The sequence below is a fragment of the Oryctolagus cuniculus genome, chromosome 1, assembly GCF_051225735.1.
Source record: "Oryctolagus cuniculus isolate XC-2025 breed Fujian yellow rabbit chromosome 1, ASM5122573v1, whole genome shotgun sequence".
In the NCBI taxonomy this organism is placed as follows: domain Eukaryota; kingdom Metazoa; phylum Chordata; class Mammalia; order Lagomorpha; family Leporidae; genus Oryctolagus; species Oryctolagus cuniculus.
In genome coordinates, this window is record NC_142867.1 from 109,863,617 (window position 1) to 109,891,337 (window position 27,721).

The 27,721-nt window shown below is 58.0% G+C and overlaps 1 protein-coding gene across 4 annotated transcripts; it reads right to left on the bottom strand.

Moving 5' to 3' along the window:
* Positions 1-140: 140 nt before the first annotated feature.
* TMPRSS13 (transmembrane serine protease 13) lies at positions 141-27,721 on the bottom strand. 4 transcript variants are annotated; one of them, XM_008249421.5, is made up of 13 exons: positions 27,459-27,721; positions 17,542-17,740; positions 16,577-16,681; positions 14,061-14,183; positions 12,986-13,115; positions 10,137-10,229; positions 9,195-9,238; positions 7,565-7,727; positions 6,550-6,722; positions 3,661-3,759; positions 2,383-2,525; positions 2,106-2,258; positions 141-1,514 (listed from the first exon to the last, which is right to left on the bottom strand). In XM_008249421.5, exons 1-13 carry the CDS (start codon positions 27,477-27,479, stop codon positions 1,488-1,490), a joined length of 1,473 nt encoding a protein of 490 aa, XP_008247643.3. In that variant the 5' UTR covers positions 27,480-27,721; the 3' UTR covers positions 141-1,487. The 4 variants fall into 4 exon arrangements, with proteins under 4 accessions (XP_008247643.3, XP_051691946.3, XP_089169282.1 ...); XM_051835986.3 differs by having other exon boundaries at positions 17,542-17,737; positions 27,459-27,623; XM_089313156.1 differs by lacking the exons at positions 16,577-16,681; positions 17,542-17,740; positions 27,459-27,721 and adding an exon at positions 14,275-14,587.

The following is a 27,721-nucleotide window of genomic DNA, read 5'->3' on the forward strand; positions in this document are numbered from 1 at the left end:
GCGAGTACCCGGCCTAGAGAGGGCCCTGATGTGGCTGGAGAACAAATGATGCAGAGAGCACACCCCAACTCAGAGCCTGGGCTGGTGGCAGGAAAGCTCTACGTCCCACCAAAGGCACCAGTAAAACACCCGACCACAGGTTCTTCAGGTCCCACAATTTTATTGCAGAAGACCATTGCTGGGGGACTGTCGCGACATGAGTGTTGCCCCCTCCCTGGCCTTGGTGACAATCGTCAATGTCCCCAGCCCCATCTGAGGCAGTGCCTGGGCCCAGACACCCACAGAGAGGGAGTAGAGTGGGGCTAGGGAGGTATGGGCACCCCTGGACAAAAGGCCAGGAAGGTGCCCACCCTCCATGGCGAGGAGGCCAGCCACACTGACGGCTGGCGGGAGGAGCACTGACTCTGAGCCTCAGTGCTCAGCTTTCTCTCCATGGCAGGGGCCATGGCAGGGTCATGTTTCTGGAACAGCTAAGAAAGCGTAAGATGGAGAAAGCTGAGAGAGACCCCCATGTCCCAGGATGGCCCCGGGCACGAAGGAGCTGTCCACTTGGACTTCCTGGGGCTCCTGGGGGCCTGCGCAGGAGCAGCCTGCAGCCCTGGCATGCAGAAGAGCCGCTCTCCCTGGGCTGGGTCTGCCGGCCGCCCAGACGCGGGTTTGCTTCCCCGAGTGTCTCACAGAGGCCGACTTTGGCTCTCCAGCAGGGGGACTCCTCCAGTCCCTTCGGCCCGCTCCTCGAAGCCAGCAACATTTTGTAGGGCTGCGGAAGGGCACAAGTCGTATGAGTCCCATAGAGTTCTTGGGGCGACTGATTTTGGAGACGCTTCAAAAATACATGTTTGCATTTCTTAAATATAAAAATAAAATAAACCCTGTGCCAGCAGTTTGTGACCAAACAGGTACCATGGACCCTGTTCACGGTTGACAGCGTGGTGGGCCACAGCGCTGCCTGGCTCTGGACCACGGCTGGGCGGGGGCGCTGTGCTCACAACACTGAGGGCCTCCTGCTAAGCACAGTCCAGGCACCATGAAGCCGGCGCTCCAACAAAGCCCCTCATCTGTTCTGGGACAGCAACAGTGTCACCAGCGCTGCAGGGGTGATGCCCACTCTGGGCTGGCCCCTTAGTCAGGGTCAGAGGAGCAGGAACTGCCGATGTCACCTTCCGGCCCTTCTCTGGACTCTCCTCTGTTTGTCTGTGGACACTTCTGTGGGAACATCATGGTACCCAGACCCTCATCTGCAGAAAATGCCTGGGATTCTGGGGGGAGCAACAGCTCTCCCGGTTCCTGTAGAACTTGGAAGAGCAGCAACACACACATGTGCACACACTCACACTCAGACTTGCTCACACTCACACACAGCAGCACATGGTGGAGGGGGGAGTAACGCAGGTGTCCAGAAGACGTTGCAAATGGCCAGGGCCCTTGGGCCGGAGTCTTCCCAGCAGCCAGTGCTGTGAGTAGGGGGGTGGCGGGCAGGACACTGGTTAGGATTTCCGGAAGCGCGCCTCACTCTAGGAGGAAAACAAACAGGAGAGCGTGGTGAGGGTGGGCTGACTGACAGGGAACACAGAAGCCAGCAGGAGGCCCCCGCCTCGATGCCCAGCCCAGCTGTCTGCCGGCTCCGCCCCTCTGAGAGGAAGGGCAGCATCATGAGAGCCCCGCTGCTGCGCTCAGCTTCCAGCTGCAGCCCCCTCAGAGCTCCGCCCTGTTCTGCCCTCACCGCAGGCAGAGGAGGGAAGGGCTGGGCATCGCACTCCCTGCTTCACAGCTGAGATGAGCAGGGGTGGAGCTGGGTCAGCCAGCTGGGGGCAAATCCCATTTCCAAGGCTGCTCTTCCTGCCTAGGAGGGAGGCCTCCTGGCATAGTCCATCCTCGGTGGCTGGGGAGGGGACAGTGGGGGGGGGGCTGGCATCAGTCTCAGCTCACCCTTTGGCCACCCTCTGAGCTCTGCTCGGAGGGAAAGACAGACAGCAGACCCAACACTTGACCCTGCTCAGAACACCTCTGCCTGTACCCCTGGGAAGGCCTGGGCCCCCTTTTGGGGTCGTTGTTTCTAGGGATGCCCAGGCTGCCTGGCACAGTAGCCTGTGTTAGGCCCTCACCTCCATCTTGCTGTAAATCCAGGAGAGGACTTCTGTCACTTTGGTGTACACACCGGGCTTGTTTCTCTGGCCACAGCCTGTGCCCCAACTGGTGACACCTGCCAGGTACCAGCGGTTGTTTTGCTGGCAGACAAGAGGCCCCCCGCTGTCTCCCTGTAAGGGGAGGGAGCACATCAGCTGGGGTGGACACAGGTAAACTCTGGACTGGGAAGGGTGTGACCCCGGTCCACACATCAACCCCAGCATGCCAGCCTTCTCCCATCCCCAGCAGCCTCACCTGGCAGGAGTCTCTGCCCCCACGCAGGTCCCCAGCGCACATCATCCTCGGGGTGAGGTAGCTGTCGTAGACCAGGTAGTCATTGCACTTCCTGAAGTCGATGAGGTTGACCTGCACCTCCCGGAGGAACGGGGATGTCTTCTCTTCAGTGCGGTGGGAGTGGGGGAGAGGGGGCGGGAAGCTGATGAGACTCTGGACCTCCAGCTGCCCCTCCAGGACCGGGGCTCAGCATCCTGGGAGCAGAGGGCATCCTGCCTATGGCCCCAGCCCAAGGAGGCCCTGTGTGGTTGGACACCAGGACACATGGACACTCACCCCTGTGCCAGACACAACTCACTGTGCATCAAACAGAGCCACACACGAGCACACACTTGCAGAGCTCCCCGGCTCCCTGACAGGTGGCACCATGCCCGCATACATTCAGAGCACCATAGCGGCTAGCACTTCACTGGTTTTCAGATGCCAGGTGTCCTACAGAGGGTGGGGCTATCGGTCCACTCACAGGTGGGGAAACCTGGTGCTGAAGAAGTGCCTTGCCTGCAGCCGAGTGGCTGGGCTCTCATGGAAGCCGGATCGGAAGAGGGCTGTGTCCACCCCATCACCCAGAGCCAGGGAAAAGCAGCCCTGTCCCCTGCGACCAGCCTGAGTCCCCAGCAGAACATGATGGCTCTTACAGAACTGACAGCCCACAGAGTACCCTGTGACCCTGATGAAGCCAGGAAAAGTGGCAGCCTTTTCAAACAGGGTCGCAAGGCTCAACTCAGAAACACCCCATGTTTCCTCTCGCTGCCACCCCATGGGCCTGCTTTTAGGTGAGCAATCACAACTTGGGAGCCCTCCCTCCTTCTAGAAAAGAGGGCTCAGATTCCCCATTAAACAGTTGCCCGGATTCGTGACAACATCCAGTCTAGAGAAAAGCCCCACATCTCTGAACACTCCCCAAGTCCCCCGATGCTGTGATGAACCCTCCGAGCACCTTATCTAGACAGTCCAGGCTCTCCACAGTGGGTTTCCCCTCCCCCACACTGCAGTGAGCCTCAGACCCAACTTGTGCACCTGCAGGGGTCCTCCAGGTGGTCTTGCCTAGAGGGCACTGTTACTCCAACTGCGCTGACAAGACACAGGGGAGTTGATCCACACACATTTGTAGGCAGCCCATGAATTTATCCACCCAAACCCCTACCTACATAGACTTCATCTGTGTACCCGTCGTCCTTGACATGTACACACGTGCACGCACACGCACGCACACACACAGCGCAGCACCTCTGCTCTCACCGTCTGTCTCCTTGGTCTTGCCAAAGCCTGTGATCCAGCAGGTCTCGTTGAGGCTGAAGGTCTGTCCGTGCATGGGGAGGCAGGCAGGGTGGACGTGAGCTGCAGTGAGAGGTTCAGATGTCAGTTGACGACAAGGCTGGAGGGATTCGGGCGACAGGGCACAGGGGAGCAAGCGTGTTGATGTCCTAGGAGCCCTTCTTGCCACCAGAATGGCTCTGAATCTTCCAAGTCCTTGTCTCCACCAGGCAAGTAACCCTAACCCTAACCTAAACCCATCACCTTATCTTAACCACCCAGTCAGATTTCCAGAACCATGCTGATCTGAGTCGCTGCCGGGCGGGCACACACAGAGGCTTGGTAGCTCCCTCACGCCAAGCAAACACCTGACCACTGCAGGTCTCTCCTTGCAAGCTCGGCTCTCCTGGCTGGGCCTCCTCCATGCCTTTCCCTTGGAGCAAAGAACAGCATCACACTAAGTCCTGGATGCTGACCGTGGCCTCTCAGCCAGGCAACCTGCTGGCTGGCCAGGGTCCGGGGCTCTCCCTGCAAATGTTCACCTGGATCGGGTCCAGATACCTCCTAAGCAGGAGGGCACAGCCCTAGGCCAAGACCACAAAAGCACAGGGAAGTTGCTCTCACACCCAGAAACACTGAGACGGGGACCTCGAGGACCAGCTCATAAACTCTCCCCAGGGAGCGGTGTCCCTGGATGGGTCATCGTGGACCACCAGACTCCCGTCTGGAAAAGGCAAACGCTGACAGGCCGCTTGCTGCTCCCTCAACTGTTCATTACTGCAGCGTCCTGCTCCTAGAATAGCATCTGGCTCCGTGAACACGGAGAGAGAGGGAAGGAGGGAGGGAGGGAGAGAGACAGACAGAGGGAGAGAAAGAGAGAGAGGAAGAGAGGGGGAGAGATACAGAGAGAGAGAGGGAGAGATAGAGAGAGAGGGGGAGAGATAGAGAGAGAGAGAGAGAGAGAGAGAGGGAGAGAAACAGAGAGAGAGAGAGGGAGAGATACAGAGAGAGAGAGGGAGAGATACAGAGAGAGGGAGAGGGAGAGATACAGAGAGAGAGAGGAAGAGAAGGCGCAGGGAGGGAAGAATGCTAAATTCTTTTATAAACTGGGTTTTAAAGGTTGACATCTATGTTTCTATGTTTTGTCTGCTAGAGAATAAACAAAACATAAACAAAGGGATAAAATCCATTATTCACAAAAAAGGCAAAACTCGATTTCTAGTCTACATCGTTTTTTGAGATGCAGTCTTCAAAACACGTACCACCGCTAAGCATTCTGTTGTATTTCACTCACTTGTGTGGGGAATTAAATTTATCAGTGAGTTTTCACACATTTTCCCAGAAAGTGCTGTGACTTCCAGGTGCTAGGCCTGCCACATGAGTTATAGAAAATCTGCCCTGATTTCTGAACCAAAAGCCAGGGCACATGGTCTGACACGAATCGGAGCTGTGCTTCTGGAATGAACGGTCTGCTTCCAGCCTGGGGCGGGACTGACAGCCCTAAAAGGCATTTGCAATGTAATGATAGCTTTCGCTTGGTTTCAGAAATTACTTTGTTTTTAGAGTTCCAAATGATATTGAGGGTCTTGGCAGTGGGTGAGAGGTAGGATCTGGGTGTTTAGCCACATGGAATGTGGGTTTACAAGACTGAGACCGACTGTCCTCCTGTAGTTGGGCCAGAGCTTGAGTGGGGGACTCCTCACCTCGCAGCCCCAGCTCTGCAGACCAGGCTGGAGGGCGTGGCTGCCTGGGGGGTGTGGCCTGCCCTGCCCAGGCCCTGCTCTGCAGAGGATCCTCCTCCTCACCCCACTCTGATGAGCTCACCATTGTGACTCATGGCAGCACCGCCTGGGTAATGAATGTGCCAGGAAACACCAGCTCACAGGCGCAGGGCACAAGAATGGCAGGACTAACCAGAGAGCCAGTCAAGGCTTCCAGAAATCCCCACTCTCCTCCTTTTCCTCTACCTGAACAACCCGGCTTATGCCAGAGGCCCCTGGCCACATTCTTCAAGGGGCTCCCCGGGGTCCCTCCTGCCTGACTTCATCAGCCTTTCTTGGGCAAGCCACCCTCAGTCTGCCATGACCTCACCTGCGCCACCCCAACTCCCCCTTGCTACCTGCTGCCAGGTTTGTTCTGTTTGTCATTGCAACTGCAAAGCCTGTCATTTAGTAGACACACAGTAAGGATCTGCTCAGGGAACGAATAAAGGGAGGAAGGTTCTTTGATGCCCCGTGTCTACTTCTGTAGCAGCTCCTGTGCAAAGCCTCGTTTGGTCCTTGGCTCACCTGTGCGGCTGTTAGATGAGTGTGGACACAGCTCACATTCTCAACCCCAGTGCACAGAACTTGCTGGCTGTAGCCGAGTGGGCAGAGCACTGCTTGGGAGTCTGACCAACCTGGATCCCATCCTGGAGCTGCCCCCTCCTACCTGTGGCCTCGGGGCAATTATCTCTCTCTGAAGCTCACTTCCTCTTATGTCAGATGAAGCTATTAATAGGACCTGCTCTGCAGGGTTGGCTGGGAGGGATCAATGCAATCATGTATGTAAAATGCCTACCAGTGCCTGACCCTAAGTGCTCAGCTGATACTAGCAAAACAATTCAATCCATTTATAATGATTTAGACCAGTGTCCAAGCCCTGGCTCTGTCATCAATTTGCCATTCGAGCTGTGTCATTTGGGGCAAACTTCTTTCCAGCTCTCTGGGCCTCAGTTTCGCCCACTGTAAAATAGCAGGGCTCCAAGTAATGATCTCTAGGAGTCTTTGACCTTGGCTCTGCGGAGGCTGTGGGGTCCTGGGGCAGGTTGAGAGATGCTGCCAAGTGCAGGGGCCGCCGAGGGTGCCCCAGTGGAGTGGGGGCAGAGTTGCTCACCCGACAGGGTCAAGGGCTTAGAGAGCCGCATGAGGGCGATGTCGTAGTCGTCCTGCTCGTCGGTGTAGTTGCCGTTGATGATGATCTGGGAGATGGAGGCTGCCTCGGGCAGCTGGTGCAGGTTGTTAGTGCCTGCGTACACCTTCCAGCCCTCCAGGATCTTCTCCCGGGTTCTGCAAGAGCCGTAGGAGAGCATAGGCCAGTTACCCGCCTGGCAGAGCTTGCTGGCAACACCCAGGGAGTGGCAGCCCAGGCACCAGTTTGGAGACATGAGGATGGTTGGGACCACCTCAGAAGGAGGCCCTCCTTCTCACCCCAGGACTCCAAAGCAGCCCTCCACGCCCCACGGCCCTGAGCGGGCCGGTCTGCAGCTTACGTCACTAAAGATTGAGGGAGGGACACTCTGGTGGGGCCTCCACTCACATCTCCAAAGATCGGAGGAAGTGGTGGGGACAGAGCCCAGCTGTAGAGCTCGAGATGGGGTCCGTGGCCCAGGGAAGGCTTATGCTGGGGAAGCCAGTGCTCCTGCGGCCTGGGCCAGAGCCCTTTCCTGCTTCACATGGGGCTGTGCGCCTCCAAGGGGACAAGGCTGGCTACTGGCTCAGAAGCTGATGGCACTGGTCTCCCGCCAGCACCTCCCTCCCTTCTGCCCTGTCCTTCAGCTCCTGGGACCATGTTCCTGACGTCCCATGTGCCCCTGCTCCAAGTTCCAGTTGCAGGAGGCCGGAACCAACTCAAAGCTCTCTGATTTCTCCCTGCTCTTCAGGGGCAGGCTCCCAAGTCCCTCTGCCCACCTATCGCCCTCTCATGAGGGCTATCACTGGCATTTCCTCATCTTTGGGCCTAATCCACAAATCACACCCCCAGTTGCCAATCCCGGCCCTCAGAGGATCACTCCAGCCTCACCTGCCCTGGCTGGCCCCTGGGCACCCCCAGCTCCCGCACAGAGAGGCCAGCCTGTGGTCAGCCTGTCCTGCCGACACCTGAGGAGTCACCCGCCACCTCGGGCACTTACACGAAGAAGCAGTGGGCCGCGGTGAGCACCCACTGGGCGTCGATGAGCGTGCCCCCACAAATGTGCGTGGTGCCATAGTGCAGACTGACTTGCCAAGGCCACTTGCTCTCGGGGGCCAGCGCCCCTCCCACGATCCGCCCGGTCATGGCTCGCAGTCCACAGTCTAGGGGGGAAGCAGAAGTGACCAGCCGTGAACGTGGCTTCTCTCAGAGCCTCGGCCACACTCCCTGGGCCCAGCGCTGTACTGAAAACCACCCATGGCCTGACTCACTGAGCCTGCTGGAGTGTGGCTGCTTCCCGCCAGGCACAGCCATCACCTGGCAGGTAGCTCTCGGGTCATTCATGGGGAGTTTGATTTGATGGAGACTGCCTGGGGCTGTGATCAGGAGCTCAGAAAGTGGACCGATTCTAAAGACGTATTCGAAAGACAGAGCTACAGAGAGGACGAGAGAGTGAGCAACATCTTCCATCCGCTGGTTCACTTCCCACATGGCCGCAACAGCCACGCTGGGTCAGGCGGAAGCCAGGAGCCGGGAACTCTAGCCTGATCTCCCATGTCGGGGGCAGGGACTCAAAACGCTTGGGCCACCTTCTGGCCCCTTCCCAGACACATTAGCAGGGAGCTGGACTGGGGACAAGCAGCCGGACTCAAACTGGAGCTCCAGTACCAGATACCGGCTCCACAAGTGGCGGCTTCACCCGTGGCGCCACCCGGTCTGAGTCTGACACCACCCTGCATGGCTGAGCATCGGCATGAGACTCTCAACCATTTCACAAGCAGAGAGACAAAGCTGAGCTGCACAGGTGGGCTTGTGCCCCGCAGGGCTCCAGAGGCTCCTTCAGTGCTACTGGGAGCGCTTCATCCCAAGGGAGCTGTCCCTGCCTGTCCTGGAGGGCGTCACCCTGCGGAAGTCACCGACAGGAGGGTGGCCCCTGGAGTGTGCTCAGACACGAGTCCCTGTCACTTTGAAGGGAGCAGAGGGTGAGCAGCCCCTGGGACCCTGAGGCGTGGGCAGCCGCCGCCCCTGGCACTGCCCACAGGCATTATTGAGAACACAGGACCTGTGGGGCTGGTCACAGCCCGGACTTCGGGGCCAGAGCCTAGGCTGAATGCTAGCTCCCCCTATCAGTGGTCTGACCTTAAGCAAAGCGAGCATTTCAGTCCTGGCAGCTGCCTTGGATGGCTGTTGTAGGAATTAAATGCACTTGTTTGTAAAAAGATGGGCTTGTAAAAAGATTGCCTTGAGCACCCAAGGGCTCCATCAGCACTGGCTCTGGAGCCAGGTCTGTAGCTATAGCTCCCTGTCGGCGGGTCCTAAAGGTTTACGCTGAAGCAGCAGGTGCTATCCCAGCCCCTGGTCCCTGCCTGGAATCCAGGAAGCCTTCAAGGGCCCTCTTGGAATGAGAGAGCTTGCTGGGCTGCCCGTGCTAGGAGCAGGGAAGTTACCCTTGGCTGCCCCACACCTTACGGGGCTCCTCGCCCTGAAACAAACCTGCTGGTTATGCCCCCTTCCTGGATTAGACCCCCACCCCCAGCCCGGCCAGTCATCATTCTCAGAGAGGTTGCTCCAGCCCTCTGTCCCACTCTCCCAACCCACATGGCCACAATGCAGGAAGAAGAGCATCTTACGGGAACACTGGAGAGAGACGTACCGCTGGGAAGGGCATTCGGACCTGCAGGAGGAGAAGGGAAGGTGGGAAAGGGGCACATTAACCACCTCCTCCAAGCGGTCTTTCTGATTGACTCCTGCTTAGCTCCTATCCCATTCCCAAGGAAGCCCCTCTCGGTGCAAGAAAGTGGAGGTTCTGACCTTGTTCCCCTGTAGGACGGGGAAGTGCTGGCTTCAGCAATGGGGGGAGCTCAGTGCACGTCATCTCCACCTCCCATTCCCCGCCTGAGTTCCTTGCAGTGGACGGTGTACATTGGTCTTTCCAGGTTCTCTGAACCCAGGACTCCCTCGTCCCTGCAACACTGCACAGCTAGAGGGGTGGCCCCTCAGCATAGCACGTGAAGCCCACCTTGCACAGAGCAATCCTTGGACGTCGCTGCTTCACTTCCTGTCCCTCACCGCCCCTTCGTCTGCAGCCCTGCTTGCTCTCTGCCCCCACGAGGTAAACAAGGCTGCTGCGGGGGCACCCCATGCTCCCCTCTCAAGGGAGGGGCTGCAGAGCGGAGATGGCAGAGGAGCAAGAGGCCCGGGCCCCCCAGATGGGCTCCCCGTGGTTGACTTCTCTCACCCGGCAGTCTTCCACCCCAACTCCACCCTGTGGAAGCTTTCAGCCCAGACCCCTGGCTGACAGGTGGCCCCAAGCTTTGCTTGTTGTCTATGACAGCCAGGTACACTCCTGGGGAGCCCCTGAGCTTGAGGGGCTGGTCTGCCCCAAGTCCCCTTAAGACTCTGGCAGTCGGGAGGCAGCGTGGTCAGTGAGGCCTGAGCATTCCTCCCAGACTCCTGCAGGAGGGTCCAGGAAGGCCAAAAGAGAATGGTCCCTGACTCCAGGCCCTCCTCCCCGCCCACCTCCCAATACCCGGCCCATGAGCGTGCAGTGCGGCCCACCCACCCTGCCATACCGGTGCAGGCTTTCCTGGATGGTGGAGTTGTATTCAGAAACAGAGAAGCTGCTGGTAACGTCCCTGAGGGCCACCTCGGTGGTCCGGTAAGCACTGCGGGGTGGGGGTGGGGGGCAGAAGAATGAGTCCATGGAGACAGTGCACCCAGGTCCCCAGCTGGTGTCAGAGTCCCCGCCGGCCCTATCCACAGAGGCTGTCTGCGGTGGGCTGGATGATAACCACTGTCCCGAACAGCTGTCAGGGCTCCACACCGACCAAGCCCAGCCTTGGATTCTGCCCTACGTACTGACTCAGCAGTTCTCAGAGTCTGATCCCCTCAGCGTAGCCTAGGAAGTTGTTAGAAAGGTGACTGACTCTGCGAGCCCCATCCCAGGCCGAGTGAATCGGAAACTCTGGGGCGGGCCCTGCGGTCTGTGTTTCAACAGATCTGTGTTTCAACGCCAGGGGATGCCTGGGCGTGCTCAGAACTGAGAAGCCCCAGCCCGGCCTTTTCCATCCACACTGTTGTCCATGTGCCAGCAACAGCTGTATTCACCCTACACCCACTGAATCCAATCTGCATTGAAAAAGTCACCAGGTCGTTGATTTGCACATTAAAGGTTCAGAACCTGTAGAAGGCCTTGGTCTGGTAGTTACGATGCCCACATCCCACCTCGAGGTGCCTGGGTTCAACTCCCAGCTCCTGCTCCTGACTCCAGCTTCCTGCTAATGCCCACCCTGGGTGGCATAGGCAATGGCTCAAGTAGTTGGGTCCCCACCACCTCCATGGGAGACCTGGGTAGCATTCCTGAATTCTGGCTTTAGTCTCCTCAGCCCCTGTTAGTGTGGGCATTTAGGGAGTGAACCAGCAGATAAACAATCTCTCTCTCTCTCTCTCTCTCTCTCTCTCTCTCTGCCTCTTTAATTAATTCATTGTGTGATTAATTAAAGGAAAGTTTGAGAACCTTTGGATAAGCATGCTGGTGATTCTGAGAGCACAGTGAGCCTGAGACTGGCCTTGGCTGTTGGCTAAGCAGGTTCCAAGTCCTGATCCCAGAGATGCTGATTTAGGGGCGCATTTTCACGAGCACCCCAGGGGATTCTGGCGTGTTCCCCTCGTGTTTCTGGGACAGGGCGTGCCCTTGCATGAGACAAGGCCTTTGCACGTGGTGCTCTTCTTCCCGGAGGGCTCAGTTCTTCCGTCCTCTCTCTGGGAGTGCAGCTGGGAACCTTCTCCATCCTGTGCATCCTCACATCCTCACATCCCCAGCATCCTCCTTTTTTTTGGACAGGCAGAGTGGACAGTGAGAGAGTGAGACAGAGAGAAAGGTCTTCCTTTTGCCGTTGGTTCACCCTCCAATGGCCGCCGTGGCTGGCGCGCTGTGGCCGGCGCACCATGCTGATCCAAAGGCAGGAGCCAGGTGCTTCTCCTGGTCTCCCATGGGGTGCAGGACCCAAGTACTTGGGCCATCCTCCACTGCACTCCCTGGCCACAGCAGAGAGCTGGCCTGGAAGAGGGGCAACCAGGACAGAATCCGGTGCCCTGACCGGGACTAGAACCCGGTGTGTGGGCACCACAAGGCGGAGGATTAGCCTAGTGAGGATTAGCCTAGTGCCGGCTCCCAGCATCCTTCTGGTCACACAGCATTATTAGTTTAAGCCTCTCTCACCCACCCAATACTGGAGGGTCTTCCAGGGATCCTGTCTTATTCCTTTGTGTCTGGGTACCACACAATCTCTGGTCCTTGGTCAAAGCTCAGTGAGTGATCTTTGAATAAATGACATTCAGAGGATGGAATGCTCAAGGCAGACCCAGACTTGCACAAGTGGATAAAGGATGTCCATGACCTTCTGCTGGGACCCTCGGAGCCCCTGCCATGGACTTGGGTGGCAGTGGAGCTGCCTAACTAGTTCCCATCCCAGCCTCCAGCTCCTGGTTTCCAGGTGCTTCTCCTACAGAGAGCCCAGCTGAGATCCTGGACCCTTGCCCCATGACCTCAGACAGCTGGGTGAACCCCAGAGCTACTCAGCTTTAAATCTCAGATGGGCACTTGGTCTAGAAGCCGACATGCCACTTGGGATGTCTGTATCTGACATCGGAGTGTGTGGGTTTGCGTCCCCGCTCTGCTCCTGATTTCAGCTTCCTGCTAACACACATCCTGGGAGGCAGTGGTGATGTCTCAAGTACTGGGTTCCTTGCCACCTACATGGGGAACCTGGACTGGGTTCTCAGCTTCTGGCTTTGGCTTGGTCCAGCCCTGGCTTTGTGGGCATTTGAGAGTGAACCAGCAGATGGAAGCTCCATCTGTCTGTCTCCAAAAATTAAGAAAAACCTCAAAACACTCAGCCTAGGATGGAGGAGCAGTATATCTTCTTGTCTGCAAACTGCAGGTTCCACCAAGAAGGCCATTGCTCTCCCTTTCCCCTGCCCTGCCCACCAGCACGGGCTTCTTGGTTTAAAATCTCTAGAGCACAAGATTCTTTCGACTTGATCTGGCCACATCTGTCCCCTTTCCAGTTCCCATTTGTGAGTTTCTCCAGCCAAACCATGACTGATATGACTCAAAGTCCACCCAAGGGCTTGGCCAACCTGATGTAAAAAGATAAGGCCTGTCCCGTGCTCACCTGTCTCAAGAGTGTCACCTGAGAGGATGGTGATGGGACAATTAAATGTAGCAAGGGAGGCAAGGGACACGAGGGTGCTGGAACCACACAGGGGCCTGACACTGTTACAGCTGCACAAATAATTACTTTGGCCTCGTGGGACCAGCTTGCCCCAGACTCATGGGACTCAAAGCGTCCTGAGCTAGTGAGGTCAGTGCGGGTGTCCCAGGCCTTTGCAAAGTGAGGCCCCCCGGGGGAAGGCTCACCTCTTGAAACCCAGCTGCCGACAGGTCTTTTCGGAGAAGGAGTCGTTCCAGCTGTGGCTGCAGACAGGCAGCCACTGGTGGGAGGGGCCAGAGTAGACTTTCAGCAAAGACGAGTCCCAGTCAAACCTCACTGCCGGGCAAGAAGAGAGGCAGGGCAGATGCTCAGCACCCGGCATCCAGCCAGCCCCTGGGGGAGGAGCTGAGTGAGGCCTCTTGTCCAGAGGCTCCTTGCCGAGACCCGAGAGAGGACTGGGAGGCTGGCCTGAGTGGCAGTGGTCAGCCCGCTCTCAGCTGCCCGAGATGGTCAGCAAGGCAGAGCCGGGGTGATGGCTGCGGGGGGCACTGCTGGGATAAGGAGCAGGCTCTGGCAGGAGCGGTGCCCTGAGAGGCCAGAGATGTGCCCTCACGAGAGAGTGATCGGGTGGACAGGACAGCATCTGTGACGCTCCCAGGCCAGGCTGAGTCACTGACGGCGCAGGCACAGTGCATATGCACCTGCAGGTGGGCCGTCCAGAGTACGCACTCAAAGCCCACCAAGGCCACAGTGCAAAGCGATCTTTGTGCACATCGAGCCCCGCTGCTTACAAACAGGTCTTCATTTCTTTAGAAAGTAGGGGTGACACTCAGGGGCCACCTGCTGGACAAAGAGGAAGGGCTCCAGCCCCCCTACCCACCGCCTGCCAGAGCTGCTCTGCTTGGCTCAGTCTGATGTCTGGGAGCTGTCAGATTTTATTTGAGAATCAATAACCTTGTCCAACCCACTCATTTTACAAATAGGAAACCGAAGCCCATAGAAGGTAAACGACTCATCCTGGCTACACAGCACTCAAAATCGGGTTTCAAATCCAAGTCTGCTGTGAGTAGAACCCAGATCTCCAGACGCCCTGTCCCTTGCCTCCTGTTTGTGCTGACACAAATTTGCACCACAGTTTGAAGCCACATGCATACACACATGCACACACACAACCATGCAACGAATGTAAACAGTGCACACATAGCATGCACACACAGACACACATACACACACGTGTACACTCACATGCACACACGTGCTCGCCCATGCCCACCTCCTTACCACAGCCCAGCTCGTCACTCTGCAGCTTGCAGTCCACCACCCCATCACAGCGAACGGTGTGGCTGGGGCAGCTCTCCACCGGCTCCTTGTACTTGATCCCCGTGTGGCCCCGCCAGAAGTGGACTGGAACAAAGGAAGCAGAGCCTGGGTCACTGCCAGCCCCAGTGACAGGACTGTAAGTAGCCCAAGGCCCTGGGGGTTCGGAGACACCGACCTGCGATCCCTCTTGAGCTCTGGGGCTCTCGTCCCCCATCTGCATGGAGAGAAAGGCTGCTCAGGCCTGCTCTGGAATGCTCCAGAAAGCTCCTGCAGGCAGGGCAGCACCAGGCAGACACGAGCAGCCAGCCCCCCGGAGAAAGAAAGAGGAGAGTGGGGAGGGAGGTGGAGGTGAGTACCACTGTGGCACTGCGGGGGCCTCTCCACCTACATGTTGGCCAAGGTGGTGGCCAGAGGGGCTACCTCCTGCCCCAGAACCCCCTCTCAGAGCCACCTCCTTGGTGCTCTGCTGGGCCACAGCAGAGAACTTCCGTCCTCACAGTCACACAGACACTGCCTGGGCTGACCTCTCTGCCCTCCCCCCCCACCGGAAGCACCTGGCCGTTCTTCCTCCTCCCTCTCCGCTAAGCAAGGGTGTCTCTCTGTGCAGCCCTCGCCCCACTGCCAGTCTTATGGCTTTGAAAGGCTCCTCACTCCATGAGCAATCCAGGCAGCTGATTCCCGGATGCACAGAGTCTGGAAGAAAACGACTTTACAAACCACCTGAGCGATCAGCTCCCTGCCACCCTCTGAACACCAGTCTCCATCCAGGCCGGGAAATGCCACCCCACTGCTCGGAGACGCCTCCCCCTGGGCGCCCCACAGGCCTGGGCTCCAGCTCCTCTTCCCGCCTCACAGCCTCAGCCCCCACTCTCACTGGGCCCTTCACGCTCTTGGTTCCCCAAGGTCAAGGCCGCCTTGTGAGATGGCCCTTCCAGGTCTCCCCCCCTTCCATACCCTGGACGCTGACCCTCCAGCATGCTCAAGAAGCCCACAGCCTGGTGGCCTTGATGGGCAGAAGGGAGAACATGGAGCGGTGGGGTGAGGGGCAGGGGCCTGGCTCTAGTCCTGAACCTCCCCCCCATGTAGCTGCTATGCAGCCTGTACAGTCGCACCACCTCCCTGGCCCCGGGAGGTCTGGAGGCCCCGCGACAGGGAATGCTGGAAGCTCTGCCTTGAGAGCTATCGTTCCATTGGGCGAGCCCACCCGTGAGTGCTGTGTGCCCCTCCAGGAGCCACTTCCCATGCTCTCATGGAGCGGGGGTCCTGTGGTGAGGAAGCGGGGCTGGGCGGCAAACACCAGCTGGGGGTATCCCATGGATGCCATGTGGCAGGTGCGGAGACCTCCACGTGCCCTGTGACAGTGACTCCATTGCCTGGGCAGCGGGTGGGGAAACTGACGCCCAGAAAGGCCGTTAACTGGCGGGTCATGCAGCCAGCAGGTGCGGAGCCTGGATCCCTGGGCAGTGTGCATGGCACCCTGCCTCCTCTCGCCCAGTCCTCTACCTCCTCGGGCTCTGCCAGCCGGCAGCTTCCCTGTCCCGCCCAGCCGGCCCCTCACTACACCACAAGGTGCTGCTTCTTGAACAAAATCCTTACTCCTGGGCCTGGCGGTAAAAGCTCTCTGCCACGGGCCCTGGCCTCATTGAACCCAACAGGCAAACGGCTCCTGGTCCCCAAATGTGTCTTCTCCTCTCTGGCTAGGTAGGTCCCTTCTCCCCCTGCCAGCCCTGCCCACCTGGTCTCCCACACTCCCTGTGGCTGTCCAGGTCCTAACTGCTTGCCTGGTCCTCGCCTGGGGCCCTGCACCCAGCCCTCAGCTGTCACATCTCCCTCCATCACACACAGGTGCAGGTGGCTGGAATTCTGCCCAGCTCTGTGGTCTCCCTGAGGACATGGTGGGCCTATGCGTGGTCACTTCTGCTCCTCCTATGATTGCCCCGTGAGCCGGGGTGCTGGAGGACTCCTTAGCAGCGAGCCATGTGCATCTTTTCCCGAGAGAAGGGGGATTGACACAGAACTTGGACACCTGAACACTGAGTGGCTTATCCTTACTAACCGAGTATCTCTGCAAGGCTTCCCCGTGTTTTCACACTAGGCTGTTCAGTTTGTAGCTAGCCCTCGCAGGCTGAGGTTTGGGGCCATGCCTATATCCGTCTCCATCTGTTCCTCCTAACCCAGTGAAGCTGGGATGAGGTCTTTGGGGCACAGAGCAGGCTGAAGGAGTGCACGAGCTTGATCCCACCTGGAGGTGTGGAAACTGCACTCAGAGTGGTGCAGTCACTTGCCCACGTCAGTAGCACAGACGGGACCCAGGCCAGGAACCTGTGGCGCCCCACACCCTTTACCCGGCCACCTCGCAGGAGCCGGGCAGCACCGTGATCCCAGGCCATTTGCAGGAGTGTCCCTCTGTGGACCCAGCCTGTGGTCCGCCACTCCCCCCAACCATGTCCAGGACCCCACCTCTCCGTTCGACTCACAGAGAACGATGAGCGAGACCACGAGGGCGATGAGGAGGAGGATGCACCCGATGAGCGGCAGCCGCTTCTGGCCCTCCTGCCAGGAGAACTTGGGCCCACTGGTACCTAGGAGCAGGGCAGCGGTGGGGGCGGGTGAGGCTGTGGGGGAGGGGCCAGCGTGGTGGGGGAGGGGAAAGGAAATACCTGTGCAGCCCAAATACAACCCCACCCCTGGCTGATGACAGCACCTCCTCTGGGCCAGCCAGGCACTCTGCATGCATGCTCTGAATTCTCACTGCATGCTTGTGAGTGGAGGCTCATTAGGCCCATTTTACAGTTGGGGAAATCGAGGCTCGTGGAAGTGAAATAACTTGCCCAAGGTTATTACTCAGGCAGTGAGTGGCAGTGTGCCCGAGTCCAAAGCCCTGCCTCCCCCAACCACCAAAGTATTCACCCATCAGGCCTTGGGTGATCCTCCAAACACAGACATCACCAGGCCTGTTTGCACTGTGGTGGAGGGATGCTCTGCAGTCGGGGCTGGGAGGCCAGCCACATTGGAATGGGCAGAAGCAGCTTCCTTAAGGGTGGAGCCATTCCTGGAGCCCACTGCTCTCTCTGATTTCCTTGTAGCCAAACCATTAGACCAAGAGTTTGGAAAGCTGGGGGTGACCAGATGTCCGCCTGGTCAGAATTCCTCCCTTTCCTCCTGGAACCAACAGATGGAACCCAATGGTCATGATCCTGTGCACCTCAGAACACAGCTTCCCTGGCAGGTTCACAGGGCAGACCCAGGAAAGACCCTACTGGGGGGCGTTTGCCCTGTGTCCTGGCTGGGCCTCCTCCTGTGTTCTGCAGGCTCTGGGGCCCCAGTGGCTCGCTCCCTACACCCTTGGTTCCTCCTTGCTCACTGTCTCGGGTGCCCTGTGTGAGGCCCCTGAGTGTCAGCTGTCATTTCCTCCCTGCCCCCACCCCAGCATCCCCCTTACCTGGGCCCTCCCTGGTGGCTGGCGCTGAACTGGCAGGAGACGCCCGGACAGGTGCAGCCCCCACTGGTGTTGCTCTAACGAGGTGCACTCTCGTTGGGGAGGACGTCACGGACGCCGACCTGGCAGAAGATGACCCGTCCGACGATGACCTGGAAGGGTACGGCCGGGCCGGGGTTGCCCTCACCGGCGAAGCGTTCTGCTGGCAGAGCACAGGGGTCCCTCAGGCTGCTGCCCTGCTCACCCTCCACCCAAGCTGTGAGCCCTGCACAGCAGGGAGACGGATGCTCTGAGCCAAGCAGCTGGGGGTTGAGCAAAGCCCCCAGACAGGAAGCACCTGCCAAGAAGGGCACGTCCAAGGGCAGAACCAAAGTTCAAAGGGCCTCCTGCCCCGGCTCTCCCACAGCACACGCCCCCCCCCCCCCACCCCCGCCCCGCCAGGAGCTGCAGAGTGGTGCTCTGGTTTGAATGGGAGTTGGCCCCTGAAGTCACCCTGCAGACTTGAGTTTCAATGATCCTAAGAGGGCAGGTGCTTAATCTGATTATGGTGTCTGGGAGGGAGGTGGGCCTGCTGGGTCCTTAGGTCACGAGGGGCAGGTTTTCAGAAGTCGCTCTGGAGGGAGGACTGGTTATGAAGACCTGCTGGGGCCCAGCTGCTCTCCACGTCCTGATTCACCATGCAGTCTTCCTCCATGTGCTCCATCTTGGCCTGGCAGCACCCTCACCAGACCCCCAACCGTGGGGCCGCCTCATCTTGGACCGGAACCTCCACCACTGTGAGCCAAGGCAAGCTTTTCCCCTTGCAAAGTTACTTCCCCGGGAATTTCATGGTGGTAAAGAAAAGCTGATGGAGGGGCCGGCAATGCTATCATCCTGTGTGGGCGAAGCTGAAAAACGTGCCAGCATCCCATATGGGCGCTGGTTCGAGTCTGGCTGCTCCACTTCCGATCCAACTGCTGATGGCCCAGGAAAGCACTGGAAGATGGCCCAAGTCCTTGAGCCCCTGCACTCATGTGGGAGACCCCGATGAACCTCCTGGATCCTGGCTTCGGCCTGGCTCAGCTCTGGCCATTGAGCCATCTGGGAAGTGAACCAGCGAATGGAAGACCTCTCTCTCTCTCTCTATTTCTCTCTCTCTAGCTCTGACTTTAAAATAAATAAGCAGATCTTTTTTAAAAAGAAAAGAAAAGCTGGCAGAGACAGGTGGGCTGAGGGCAGGGGCCATCTGCGGGGTGGGGGCGACTGGGACACCTGCTCAGGCTTTGTGTGTCTAGGGGGGTGTTCGAAAAAAGAGGCGGCCGGGCTGGACCCTATGCTGAGTCCTCACACCAAGGAACTGGGTCTCCTTCTGCACCTTCACTTCTGCCCCTGCCTCCCCATGCGGTTCTTCCTTGCATGTGTGTTAGATTCCAAACTACTGTTCTCAATACCTGTTGTTGGCAAGAAGTGGGCGGAGCACTGTTTCAGAAAAGCCCTGACCCGCCTCCTGCAGGGAATCCTCACACAGGTGCACACATGCACACCCGGCCCCCTAACCCATCAGGGACCGGAGAGGCAAGAACAGGGGAGGAAGGTGTGGAGGCTGGAGGCTGGGCCCCACCACGCTTGGAAAAGAGCCTTAACCTCACAGCTGTAGGCGGAGTGATTTATCAAGTTTCCTTTAGTAGTTTCATTTAGAGTTACAGGGGAAGTAACTGGCTCTAAGTGTTTTGTATGCGTGTACAAATTTAATCCTCTTAACAACCCTGTTAGGTGGGAACTGTTATTATTCCCATTTTACACAGGGGGCAGCAGGGGCAGAGGGATTAGGTAATTTGATCAAGTTCTCAGAGCTAGTAAGTAGCAGAGTCAGGGTTTGAGCCCAGGAAATCAGCTCCAGAGACCACCCTCCAACCACTAGGTTCTGGGGCCCTCTGTGGAGGGGTACCTGGTGGGGTGCAGAGCTGGCCCGAGCAGGCACTCAAGAACCAGCAGTCCTGCTGCTTTCCTGGGGAGATAAGCAGGTGTCACTGACCTCTGTCTCTGCTCTCCCGAGCTGCAGCCTGAGCTGGCAATGGGCTTAACCTTAACTGACTGGCTTTCTGGGGGGGGGGGGGGCGGAATGGGAGAAGAAGCCCCGTGCTCACGCTTGGGGCACCTGGCCACAGGGCTGTGTGAAAGGTACAAAAGCTCTAGGGCGGGGCAGGCGCCACAGCTCACTTGGCTAACCCTCCGCCTGTGGCGCCGGCACCCTAGGTTCTAGTCCCAGTTGGGGCGCTGGATTTTGTCCTGGTTGCCCCTCTTCCAGTCCAGCTCTCTGCTGTGGCCCGGGAGTGCAGTGGAGGATGGCCCAACTGCTTGGGCCCTGCACCCCGTGGGAGACCAGGAGAAGCACCTGGCTCCTGGCTTCGGATCAGTGGGGACCACCGGCCATAGCAGCCATTTGGGGGGTGAACCAACAGAAGGAAGACCTTTCTCTCTGTCTCTCTCACTGTCTAACTCTGCCTGTCAAAAAGAAAAAAAAAAGCTCTAGGGCATCTGGCGCCTCTGTCTCCATCCCTCACCCACTGCTGGGTGTGGAAGCATCTGATGCTGTTACTAAGCAGATCAATTAAAAGTCCTTGTCCACAGGACAAGGTCAGCGTGGGCCAGGTCAACAGCATCAGCTGTGCCAAGTAGGACTTTGTGGCTTTATCCTTAAAATTCCTTCTTCGGGAGTGGGAGGTAATTGGTTTGGTCCCTTCCCTGTTCTGGGGCTGTGAGACGAATTCCAGGAATTCTGAGTTGCTGACCACACTCAGCTTGCCAGAGGCAGGAGCAGGCACAGTCTCCCAGCAGGTTCTGGGGCTCATGGGTGGATGTGCGGGAATACGCATGAGCCCGATGTCCCACTGGCTGTGCAGGGGCTGTGCAGGGCATGCTTGTGTCTGTTTAGGGGCCTGACGGTCATTTGCTTCTGCTGCTGACCTAGCTGACCAGGAGCTGGGGGCTCCCTCTCATGACCATCGCCTGGGCAGAGACTAGATTGCCATACAATGAAGACAGGCTAGCTGTAGCAGCTTCAAGTGGAGAAGGACTGGGCCTGGGGGCAAGAAGAGAGGGAAGTAGAGAATGCACCCATCGAGTCAGGCAGACCTGGTCCTGGCTGGGTTTCTCACTCAGGAGCCCTGTGACCCTGAGCCAGCCACTTAACTCCCTGGGCCTTTTTCTTCATCTGCAAAACAGGACTGATAATGCTTGGGAGAGCCCTTTCCGGTGCCTGGCACATAGCAGGCACATTACATGGGACTTGGCTGCTGCTCTTGGCCTTGGTCTGGGCACACACAGTACTACCCATGCTGGGACCGAACAGCCACGAGACAGCATTGAAGGGGCTGACAGGTGGTATGAGCTCATCTTAAGGAGAAAACAGGACGCTGGACAAAGGCCAGACTATGGCCCTTCCATAAGAGGGACAGCTCTGGCCATGTACGGCCTTGTACTTCCCAGCAGCCATGGCTTGAGCCTTGGCACCTGCTGGACACCCTGGCGCTGCATACCTCCACTGGCCTGCCGGGCTCTCCCTATAAGCCTGCCGCAGCTTAACAGGGAATGCCCGTGATTCAGGCCAATAAAATGCTAATCTCACACATGCATATGTTGTTTTCAAGTTTACGATACACTTTCACATCTGCGGCCTCGTAAGGTCCTCCTCACGTCCCTGGGATACCGGTACTTTGAGAAGCCCATTGCACAGAAAAGAAAGTCAAGGCTCTGAGCTCAGGCGGCAGAACCACACAGTCAGGATCCCACCTCCAGCCTGCGTCTGGGTCCCCTGCCCCTGTGGAGTAGGAAGGAGACCCTCCTGCTGAGTCTTCTCCCTGACACGCGTGCACTGGGCACCCACGTTGCACCTGGGCCTTGGCATGTGAGCTCGGGTCTGGTACCGTACGGGGTCAGGAGCACCATGGGGAACTGGGGGAAGGGCTGGGGGTCCCTGCAAGGCTCTTGGTTTCATGGTACTCTCCAGCATGCATCAAGGTTGGGCCCTGTGGCCCGCCAGGATTGGGCAGAACCTGGTGACCTGGAGCAGCAGGACTAGAGTGACCATGCTGGAATCCAGCCCCACCCCGACAGGGCTGCGTGACACCGAGCAAGTGACCTCACCTCCTCACATCTCGGCTTCCTGATTGGTAAGACCGAGCTAATGACCAGGCCCTAGTCATCGGCGATGGATGCAAAGCGCCCACTGCACAGCCAGGGCTGGTTACATTAGCTGGGATGGGGGGGTGGGTGGGTGGGTTGAAGAATGCTTGGCTTGAAATAGAAAGATCTGCGTCCCCGCCTCACCGGGTTACCTTGGACAAGTGGCAGACCCTCCACGCAAGTCAAATGGGCAGATCCCACCCCTCCAGGGCCTGGGTTCTAACCAGGCTGCCAGGAGCAAGCTGAGTCTCCGGCAGTGGTGTCACAGGTGCCCACAGGCACAAACCTCCTCTCTTACAGGGGCTTATGATTTGCAAGGCTTCACACCCATTATTTCTTTTGATTCTTACAAGGTTCCCACCCCTGGTGTGTTAGAAGGCTCTTCCAAAGGATCATGGAAAATGGAATTTAAAGATAATTTTATTTTGGTGCAAAGAAACATTTGAAGGGAAATGCTAATTACCTGATGCCAACAGTTCACACAGCTGTACTTGGTATTAGGCGTTAATTGAAACTTTGAAATTAAAATTAAAGACAAATTGGGTTGAAATCCATACCTAGCTTTCTTAACACACGTTCCCCATGCACTCTTTGAAGTTCCCTTGTTTGTGGGGATCTGGGCCTCAGAAGGACTAAGTGGGAGCCTGGGCCCCTGTACCAGCTGGCAGGCTCAGGGCTGTGACACAGCCCTCTCATTCCTCGTCCAGTGCATAGGCCGTTTCCACCCCAGCTGAATCTGGTGATCCATCCCTGTCACCCACTCATGGTGGCCAGGGACGAAGGGGCCAGGAATGAAGGAGCCAGGCCTGGAGGAGACAAGAGGTTCCCCAGGGTGGGAGGTCCAGAGGCGGGGGAGGAAATTTGCCCAGAGAAGGAGGTGGGGGTGGCCAGGCACCCAGGAGGCCAGGAGCAACCGGAACCGGCAGTACTCCCCTGGGACTGAAGGCTCTGGGTCAGGGACGGCTCAGCTGTGGTCCTGGAGAGCCTGACTCTGCTATCAGCTGGGGGAGGCAGGTGGACAGAGGCCAGCCCCTGAGACCAGGGCGAGAGGGAGGTCTTGCACTGAAGCCCCGAGCGAGGGCTGCCAGCTGGGGACATCGAGAGGAAGCAGCATCCGGAGTAGGGCCGTCTGCTCCATCCTCCCTCCAGCTCTGAGCCTCAGCCCCAACCATGGCGGGATGTTGAAAGAGCTGTTATCTACAGAAAAAACACAGAGGCCCAGTGTGCTTTGCCCAAAGTTGTTGAAGTTTATCTTATAACAAAACCCAGACCTCCTGCTCTGAGCCCAGTGCTCTCTGTATCATAGCTTCTAGAGGTTGGGGTCCTATGGAGGCTCTGTCTCTTGGGATCTCCCACCTGCTGGGGGAGGGGAGTAGGTCAAGGTGTTGGCATCCTGCCCTTGGCCTCCCCTGGGGCAGCCAGCGATGCCAGGGAGGAGCAGGGTGATAGCATAGCTGCTCTGGGGGTGGCTTCATCTCAGTGGTTCTGTGCTGCTCCTGTGGACGGAGCCCTGGTGCCATGCAGTGGCCTGGGCTCTGGGCAAGATGAGCAGCAGTCATTGTGAATCCCAAGTGTGCAGTGGGGGACACATGCAAAGCTGTCCTGCTGGATCCAGAGTGACATGGCAGTGGTGACAGCGAGGACACCACCTCAGCACCCCTTCAAGTCCAGTCTAAACTGAGCCTCCCTGCTGGGCTCTGGGCAACACCCTGGGGAGCAGGAGCCAGTGAGCACACCTTGGAGTAGCAAGGACTTTGGAAACCTCTTATCTGAGCCCTGTATCCCATTGACGAGGCCATGAGGGCCCAGAGAGGCTCTGGCTTGCCCAAGGTCATGCAGCCAGTTGGAGGCCATGCCAGGACTAGAACCCTGGTTCCCTCCCTGGGTTGTCACCTCTGGCTATCACTCAGTGCTGTGCTCTGCCACTGCCTACCCCCTTAAAGGAATGCCCTTCCACTGACCTTGGCCCCTGTGGCTTCTTGTATTCCCAATGACCCTGATGTTCAAAGCGCTGGGCATAGGCGGGGTCATGAGCCAGCTCCCCAGAGCTCTGGGGTGGGCTAAGCATGAAGAGGTGCCCGGCCCCCTGGCCCTGCTGGAAGGTCAGGGCCTGAACATAGTCCTCGCCTGTTGAGAGCCCAGGGAGCCCGGCGACTGGGGGTGAGGGGCTGAGTTTGTCCCAGCGTGGGCTTCCAGGCTATCTCCCCCATCTCCTCCCAGAACCGAGAGAATCCCCAGAAACGCAGGCTGTGAGATCCCTGCACTCCATGTACCCAGCACCCCCACGTACATGCAGTGTCAGCCTCGGGGGCCTGGGCGGCCTGCAGTCACACTGGGCTCATGCTAGGGAGCCAGTCCACAAGACGTCCCCTGCCCCAAGGCTGGGCACCGCAAGAGTCTTCTCTTTGCTCTCCTCCAGCCTCTGGTCCCTCTGCCTATAAAGAAGAGTCTGCATGACTGTTTTCAAACAAGGTGCCACACAGCATGGCAAGCTCCCCAGAGGTGCTTTGCAGAGCTGCGGTGGGGTACTGAGCTGTACCCCTTCTCCAGCAGAGCAGGGCCACACAGCCGACCCCACATAGGACTGCATTTGAACCAGCGAGGCAGCTGCTGTAGAGAACTTGGCCGGCACCTCCTGGGTGTGTTAGAGTGAATTTACTGTGCCTCCTGTACCCTGGGAGATCCCTGTTGCATCAGAATCAAAACACCCCCTAATTCATTCATTCATTCATTCATTCATCATCAAATACTTCAAAGAGCATTGAGTACCCCTGACTGCCAAGCGAGCTGGATTTGATCACCAGGAACCTGCTGCCTCCATTTCTCCCGTGCCCCTGTCTTCCCACCCTGCCAGCGCTGGGTGACGGTGCAGCTCAGGGCGGGTGGACAAAGAGGGCTCCCCCGCAGAGGGGCCGGCTTCCTCGGGGGTGCTGCCGAGGCTTCCACTTGGCTGACAAGGCCGGGTTCCCTGTGGCCTTGTCGCCAAGGTCTGCCCCACCAGCACCCTGCCCACCTGGCTGGGCACAATCCACCTCCGTGTTTGCTGCACCGAGAGGATGCTGTTTGGCCAAAACAAGACACTTAAGCTAAGTGGCCATTATTACATCACCCAGCCTGGCCTGGAGTGCTGCACACACACTCCTACACATTTGCCCTCACACCTGCCGGGTCCCAGGGGCCAACACAGTGCAGCGTGCAGGTGGGAGGCTGCTCAGCACTGGTGACAACGTGAACCTGAGGTCTCAGATGAGGGCGACATGCGAAGGGATGGCACCAGGGGTCTCGAGGGTGCCTGCGTTTGGGGGCTATGGTCTGACCCACAGGTCTGCCACCTCAGGAATCTGCCAACCCCCCTCTGGGGAGGGTGCCTCATCCTGGACCAGCCCTGGGCCCCTAGACACTCCCACTAGTCTACCCCATCCAGGGTCTTGGGCTCGATGAAAACCCTTACCAGTCTAAGACCAGGAAGAAAATCCTCTCTACAAAGCGTAGATGCTTTCTCAACGAGTCTACTTCAGCTCTTGCATACACACGGCAATTCTTGAAACAGCAAAAATGGGGCCCAGATGAAAAAGCCAGCAAATGCAGTATTTGTCAAGAACAAACGCATATATCCAGTATGGCGCACCTGTAATCCCTCCTGATAGCCCCGGAGACTACCATGGAACCCAAAAGGAGCTCCTGGGGGGGGCTCTGTGTCCCAGCGTCTTCTTTGGTAGGCAGGGAAACTGAGGCATGGAGAGATGACACTTGCCCAAATTTAGATCCAAGAACAGACTCTCGATGGTGATGAGGATGGAGATCCTAAATCCTAACACTCCGAATGCCTTTGTGTCTCTATGCATCTGTGCCGAATGCTGTTCCAGAAAAGCCTCCTGTATGAAAGACCCTGTTGCGAGGCTTCTTAAGGCTGGCATTATCATCATCCCATTTGTCAGATGAAGAAACTGAGGTACCCATGCTGACCCGGGAGCTGGTTTGTTCTCTGTCCACCACAACACGTGGCTGTCCCTTTGAATGTGGCAAAGCTGAGAGCTGAGTCCATCTCTCTCCCAAGCTCCCTCTGCACACCCAGCGGCTGCCACAGGGCACACCAGGCTTCAGCTGCTGACCACCCTCTTCCTCACTCCTTCTTGGAGCAGAGGGACAAATCCACAATGCGCCTCTCCAATAAAGGCCCCGGGAAAGCCCAGCCTGAGACGACGAGTTGCTCCCAGCCTGCTTGTTTTCCATCCATCTAAGACACCTACCTGCTGCAGGGGAGATTGAGAGCCCAACCCCAGCCCTCCCTGCCTGTATGTCAGGCTCACTATGTTGGGGTCCCACCCTAAAGAGGGGGTACATCTGAGAACCTTGAATAAGGATGTGATGGCTCTGTTCTTTCATTCCAAGGTAAGAACCAATGACCTCCCTTCCAGAATGAACGTGGCCCCTACCATTCCTTCAACGCTTCATTCATAAACGAACTGGGAATCCCCATCAATAATTCAAAGTCTGCTCCTCACCCTGTGCCCCTCCAGTAACCTTCCACGTGGGTGCACAGCTCCGGACAGAGGCGCGGGCCTCCTCGCTCTCAGCCTGCCCTAGGAACAGACCGTCTGTCTGCCTCTGATGTGAGCAGAGCCTTCTCCCAGATGGCTCAACCCTTCTCCCACTTTGGGTGCAGGGACCATCATGTTTAGGCTCCCGGCAGGGCACTCGGGAGGATGCTCCAGGGCCGTGGGGGGACTCATCTCCCCATGCTGCAGATAAAACCCTGGGCGTGCCCCTTGTCTGCTCACCAGAGGCCCAAAGAGGCCCAAAGATCTTGGGCAGGAGGAGCCGTGATCCCAGGAGACCAGAGCAGAGGAGGGACAGCAGCCCGGGGAGGAAGTCAAGAGGGGGCTGGAAGAACAGTGGGGAAAATTATGGAAAAGGTTGCAGAAAATAGCTGGGGTTCAGAAGAGACACAAGCCAACTATACACAGGACATAGAGTACACTGATCTTTCTCAAACCCAGGGCTGGCCCATCCTTCCCAGAGTCCCAGATTTACCTGCTCAGCAAAGCACAGAGACCATGGAGTGGAGCAGAAAAGGAGACCCGCAGGGGAGTGGGAGTGCAGGCGGGCTTCCCGCGAAGGCACGAGCAGAGGCACGGGGAACTCGAGCTCCCGGAGGCTCCACGTGCCTGCCTGGCCCTTCCTCGGAGGGCCCTCTGGCTGCCATCTACCACCCCCAAAGAAAGGAGCCTGAGTTCTGGCAGAGGGATTGTGGTTAAATGTAAGGGAGGACTTCCCAAGCACGAAGGCTATGAAGCCCAAAGTAAATCATCGAGAAAGACTGGAAAAAAGAAAATCCACTTTTAAAGCACACAGAAAGTCCTATTTTTCTGGGAAGGTTTAGGAGCCGAGGGAGGGAGGGAGATGAGATGACGCTGAGGACCAATTAAAATGCTTTTGATCCTCAAGGCAGTGAGAATCTCCCACAGCCGGGGCTCTCACCACGCAGATGCCCTGACCACAGGGCTCACGGACCACAGGCAGGGGCCAGGAGTCAGCCCTGGGTGCCCGCCGACCAAGCCCAAAGCCTCCAGCTTCTCTTCCCGGGCGCTCCTTCCAGGAACCATGATCAGAGGAGCCTGGAGATCCTGATCCCCGGCAGCGTACCACAAGCCGAGGCACTTCCAGTTCCCCTGAGAACCTGTGGCACAGTGTGCCAGCGCCCCACCTTTCTCCCCGTCCCAGCCCTGCTCCCCGGTGCCCACAGACACACTCACCGGGCGGCCGCCCCTCTCCATGGTCTCCGAGCAGGCAGCCAGTGTCCCGGCTCAGCTGACGGCGAGGGGAAGACCCATGTCGGCCCCTGGGTTCCCGGGCCTGCGGGGAAAAGGGGCTTCCAGGGCTGAGGGCCGGCCCCCAGCCAACGGGGCGGGGAAGCCGGCTGGGACGGGACGTGTGAGGTAATCCTGAGTGTAGTATAAACAACACAGAACTTGCCAGACCTGTCCCTCCTCCCCTGTCCGGGGCCATCCCAGTTACT